The sequence below is a fragment of the Sebastes fasciatus genome, chromosome 6 (assembly GCF_043250625.1).
Source record: "Sebastes fasciatus isolate fSebFas1 chromosome 6, fSebFas1.pri, whole genome shotgun sequence".
NCBI classification, from domain to species: domain Eukaryota; kingdom Metazoa; phylum Chordata; class Actinopteri; order Perciformes; family Sebastidae; genus Sebastes; species Sebastes fasciatus.
Genome location: NC_133800.1, coordinates 38,308,878 through 38,314,955, shown reverse-complemented (window position 1 = coordinate 38,314,955; position 6,078 = coordinate 38,308,878). Strand labels below are relative to the sequence as shown.

General features: G+C 37.4%; 1 protein-coding gene across 1 annotated transcript in view; it reads left to right on the top strand.

Annotated features, from left to right (window-relative positions):
* The window catches only part of brd3os (BRD3 opposite strand), a 4,078-nt gene extending 328 nt beyond the window's left edge, over window positions 1-3,750 (top strand). The window contains exons 1-3 of the mRNA XM_074639745.1: window positions 1-81; window positions 1,564-1,810; window positions 1,859-3,750. The exon at window positions 1-81 is cut by the window's left edge and continues 328 nt beyond it. Of these exons, the coding sequence (XP_074495846.1) occupies window positions 1,720-1,810; window positions 1,859-2,130 (363 nt within the window). The 5' untranslated portion in view covers window positions 1-81; window positions 1,564-1,719 and the 3' untranslated portion in view covers window positions 2,131-3,750. The remainder of the gene's footprint in view (window positions 82-1,563; window positions 1,811-1,858) is intronic.
* Window positions 3,751-6,078: the final 2,328 nt, after the last annotated feature.

Here is a 6,078-nt window from a genome sequence, read left to right as displayed (position 1 = left end):
CTCTGTCTATCTCTGTCTCTGTGTGTGAACGGAGAGTCTCCGGTAGTTTAACGGCGGAACCGACCAGAACTCCAGCAGCAGGTCAGTTAAAACCCGATAACACTGAGATTAACCACCGTTACAGAGCACCTGAACGTCTCACCAGCTGCTCTCTGTCTGATTATATATATTATTATATTATAATATATAATATATTAATATATATTATTATAATATATATATTAAAATAATATTATTATATTATATATATTAATATATTATTATATATTATATAATAATATTATTATATAATAATATAATATATATTATTTAAATATATATATTATAATAATATTATTATATTATATATATTAATATATTATTATATATTATATTATTATATTATTATATAATAATATATAATATATTAATATATATTATTATAATATATATATTAAAATAATATTATTATATTATATATATTAATATATTATTATAATATAATATTATTATATAATAATATATAATATATATTATTATAATATATATTAAAATAATATTATATTATTATATTATATATATTATAATATATAATAATATATTAATATATATAATATAATAATATTATTATAATATATATATATTTAAATAATATATATTATATTATTATAATAATATTATTATATTATAATATATAATATATTAATATATATTATTATAATATATATATTAAAATAATATTATTATATTATATATATTATTATATTATAATATATAATATATTAATATTATTATAATATATATATTATATATATTAATATATTATTATATATTATATTATTATATAATAATATAGAATATATTAATATATATAATAATATTATTATAATATATATATTAAAATAATAATATTATTATATTATATATATTATTATATTATTATATTATAATATATAATATATTAATATTATTATAATATATATATTATAATAATATATTATTATATTATATATATTAATATATTATTATATATTATATTATTATATTATAATATATAATAATATAATAATATTATTATATTATATATATTATTATATTATATATTAATATATTATTATATTTTAATATATAATATATTATATATAATATATATATTAAAATAATATTATATTATTATATTATATATATTAATATATATTATTATTATATTATATTATAATAATATAATAATATTATATTTTATAATATAATAATATAATATATAATAATATATTAACATATAATAATATTATTATATAATTATATATTATATTATTATATTATAATATATAATTATATAATAATATAATAATATTATTATAATATATATATTATTATATTATTATATATTATTATATAATAATCTATATAATCAGACAGAGAGCAGCTGGTTCATACAGATTATATCGAGATATCTGAGACCCTGATCCAGATTAGTCTGGACTACCAGTCCCTGTAGACCTGATCCAGGTTAATCTGGACTACCAGTCCCCTGTAGACCTGATCCAGATTAATCTCACGGGTCCTCCTGGTTTTGTTCATCAGGTTCTGCTGAAGGATCAGACGAGCCGTTGGACTCTTCAGGTTCGTGACTGAGATGGACCTGGACCTGAGCCGGTCCAGACCGGGCCGGTCCAGTCTGCTTCTGGAGGGTTCTCTTGTCACCATGCCGGTCTACTGGTCTACGCTGACCCCCCCAACATGTCGGACTGTGATCCAGCTGCTGTAGAGGAGCAGACGGCTGCAGAGGAACCTCCTCTAGGTCCTGGTCCTCCAGGTCCTGGTCCTCCAGGTTCTGGTCCTCCAGTTCCTCCAGGTTCTGGTCCTCCAGGTCCTCCAGGTCCTGGTCCTCCAGGTTCTCCTGGTCCCGGTCGGCCCCCCCTGGCAGAGAAGGCCCTGTCGGAGTCCTTGGCCCGTCTGCGGTACCGGGACACGTCCCTGCTGGTCTGGCAGCAGCAGCAGCTGGACCTGCAGGCGGCGCCCCCCTCCACCTACCTGACCCGCAGCCGGTCCGCCTGGTACAGCAGCTTCGGGAACCAGGCCGTGCTGGTCCGGGACAAGACGGGCCTGGAGGACGCCGAGGGACGGTCCAGGATCTGCAGCGTCATGTAGACCTCTCTGACCTCTCTGACCTCTCTGACCTCTGACCTCTGAGCTTTCAGCTTCTTCATCTCACAGAGACCCGCCGGTCTGAACCAGAAACCAACACAACCCACCTGGAGAACCTGGTTCTCCTACTGACAGAACCCAACAACACCTGGTTCTCCTACAGACAGAACCTGGTTCTCCTACTGACAGAACCTGGTTCTCCTACAGACAGAACCTGGTTCTCCTACTGACAGAACCTGGTTCTCCTACAGACAGAACCTGGTTCTCCTACAGACAGAACCTGGTTCTCCTACAGACAGAACCTGGTTCTCCTACTGACAGAACCTGGTTCTCCTACAGACAGAACCTGGTTCTCCTACAGACAGAACCTGGTTCTCCTACAGACAGAACCTGGTTCTCCTACAGACAGAACCTGGTTCTCCTACTGACAGAACCTGGTTCTCCTACTGACAGAACCTGGTTCTCCTACTGACAGAACCTGGTTCTACTACAGACTCTCTGTGTTCAGGACCAAGTTAGAATGAATCTGCCTCACATGGAACACCATTATACCGGCCCTGGTGAATACTGGCTTCTGATTGGCTGCAGGGACTTGCTGGACTCAGTTACAGAAACATCTGGATGTGTTCGTCATGCAGAGTAACAGTCATAGAATAACATTACCTTTATGCTATCATAACATTAGCTTTATGCTATCATAATGTTAGCTTTATGCTATCATAATGTTAGCTTTATGCTATCATAATGTTAGCTTTATGCTATCATAACATTAGCTTTATGCTATCATAACATTAGCTTTATGCTATCATAACATTAGCTTTATGCTATCATAACATTAGCTTTATGCTATCATAATGTTAGCTTTATGCTATCATAACATTAGCTTTATGCTATCATAATGTTAGCTTTATGCTATCATAATGTTAGCTTTATGCTATCATAACATTAGCTTTATGCTATCATAACATTAGCTTTATGCTATCATAACGTTAGCTTTATGCTATCATAACATTAGCTTTATGCTATCATAACATTAGCTTTATGCTATCATAATGTTAGCTTTATGCTATCATAACGTTAGCTTTATGCTATCATAATGTTAGCTCTATGCTATCATAACATTAGCTTTATGCTATCATAACGTTAGCTCTATGCTATCATAACATTAGCTTTATGCTATCATAACGTTAGCTTTATGCTATCATAACATTAGCTTTATGCTATCATAACATTAGCTTTATGCTATCATAATGTTAGCTTTATGCTAGCATAACAGTAGCTTTATGCTAGCCTCTATGAGCTGAGCGGACTACAAGTGCTCTGTGAGGTCCGTCCTATTTCCTGGAGCAGTGAACAACGTTTCCATCACATAAGAACATTATGGGATGGTAATTATTGTTCCAGGTATTAGCAAACCCTCAGGGTTACCATGGCAACAGAGTGAATGAAAATATAAACTCATGTGGCCGTGGTGAAACAGAGCTGTTTGTATAGGAGGACTACAGAGACCAGAATGCACTGCAGTGACCTCTGTCAGTGGGTATTGTGGGAAATGTAGGAGCTACAGTATAACAACAGTGTTACAGTTTTAACGGCAACAATAAATGTTTTTATTCTCCTGGATGATGTCATTGTTTTACATTCAAGGCCAGGTCATGTAACTACAGGTGAGTCGTGACTATAGGTGAGTCATGTGACTACAGGTGAGTCATGTGACTACAGGGGAGTCATGACTACAGGTGAGTCATGTGACTACAGGTGAGTCGTGACTACAGGTGAGTCATGTAACTACAGGTGAGTCGTGACTACAGGTGAGTCATGTGACTACAGGTGAGTCATGTGACTACAGGTGAGTCATGACTACAGGTGAGTCATGTGACTACAGGTGAATGATATTGCTATGATACTACTGTTTGAGTCACGTTTTAAAACATTCCAATAAAGAAACTGAAACCTGCAGAATATAGAATATTATATATCGTATAGTAAATATATTAATCATATATACTGAATTATATACTATATAATATAATATATATATATCTCATAAGGATAAAGAACCCTTCAGAGAACCTCCATAGAACCCGCAATAGAACCTCCATAGAACCCTCTGTAGAACCTCCGTAGAACCATCATAGAACTTCCATTGATCCTCCATAGAAACCCCGTAAAACCCTCTTTAGAACCTCAATAGAACCCTCTGTAGAACCCCTTATTGAACCTCCACAGAACCCCCTAGAGAACCTCCGTAGAACCTCAATGGAACCCTCATAAAACCTCCATGGAACCCCTGTAGACCCCCCCGTAGAACCCCCATAGAACCTCGGTAGAACCTCTGTAGAACCCTCATTGAATCCCCGTAGAACCTTTTTAGAACCTCAATGGAACCCTCATAGAACCTCCTTAGAACCCCTGTAGAACCTCCATAGAACCCTCACAGAACTTCCAGAGAACCTCTGTAGAACTCTCTATAGAACATCCATAGAACCCCCTATAGAACCTCCGTAGAACCTCAATGGAACCCTCATAAAACCTCCATGGAACCCTTGTAGAACCTCCGTAGAACCCTCATTGAATCCCCGTAGAACCTCCGTAGACCCCCCTATAGAACCTCCATAGAACCTCCCTTAGAACCTGGGTAGAACCGGGCCGGTGCCGTGGGGAATGAGAGTCGAGTCCTGGAGTCAGTTTATGAGTTTATTTATGAAAACAAAGGAACTCAGAAAATAAGGATCCATATCAGTAATTACATCAAAGAACGGACTCGTTGGTTCTGGTGGGTTCTGTTGGGTTCTCCGCGCTGCGTCTCTACTGGTCTACCCTGGGACAGAAACTCTACAACTACTATACAGAAAGAAGAAGACACGGCCGTAGTGCATGCAGAGACACGAAATCACTTCCTCCTTTCTCTTATTAAAATACAAAAATCAACTAAAAACAACCAGGAGGGTTACCGTGGCAACGGGCTGTCTGACTGTCCGTTTCTCTCACCGGGAGGACGCGTCTGTCTGTCTGTCCTTATTTATTGATCAGTTATCGATTCGTCTGTAAAATGTCCAAAATAAAAACTCCCGTCTGTTTCTAGTTTCATCCCATAATTAAAACTAGTGAACCGTCTCCATGACAACGGAGCGGCTCCGTCCAGATGAAGGCCATGAAATCTGGTTGAAAGCTCTGGAAAACAAGATCAGCCCAACAAACAGAGGAAATCAATAAAATCAGAATTAAATCGATCAGTCGATACCTGGAACCCAGAAACCACCGACCACCAATCACAAGCCTCGATTTCAGAGGCTCGACCAATCACAGAGGAGGAAGCCGGTCTCCCCGACAGGTGTCGACCCATCAGGTATCTGTATCCATGATAACAAGTCCTCATTCATCTGTACAGAAATACGAGGAGAGGTGTTTGACGGACGGACGAGCTGAAGTCTCATGATTCACTGTGATCGAATCGATCGATCGATGGATTGATCAGCAGCGCTGCAGTGAGATGTGGCGTTTAGAGACGACCGTCTGTCCGACTACGCCGTGTTCAAAATCAACTCGGTGATCATTCGTCTGCTCTTTGATTGGCTGGGAGCGACGCAGCTGGACACACACGGCCCGGTGCCGCAGAGTGAATCCAGAGGAAACCGATCAGAGGAGAATCAGCAGACATGAAAACATGTAGATTCAGAATTTGAACATTAACGTCATGAAACTTTTCAGTAGAGCCCGTCTGATGGCGGCGAGTAGAGACGGACCGCTGATAGCGGCGAGTAGAGACAGACCCCTGATGGCGGCGAGTAGAGACAGACCGCTGATAGCGGCGAGTAGAGACAGACCCCTGATGGCGGCGAGTAGAGACAGACCCCTGATGGCGGCGAGTAGAGACAGACCGCTGATGGCGGCGAGTAGAGACAGACCGCTGATGGCGGCGAGTAGAGACTGATAACGGCGCCAGCCGAA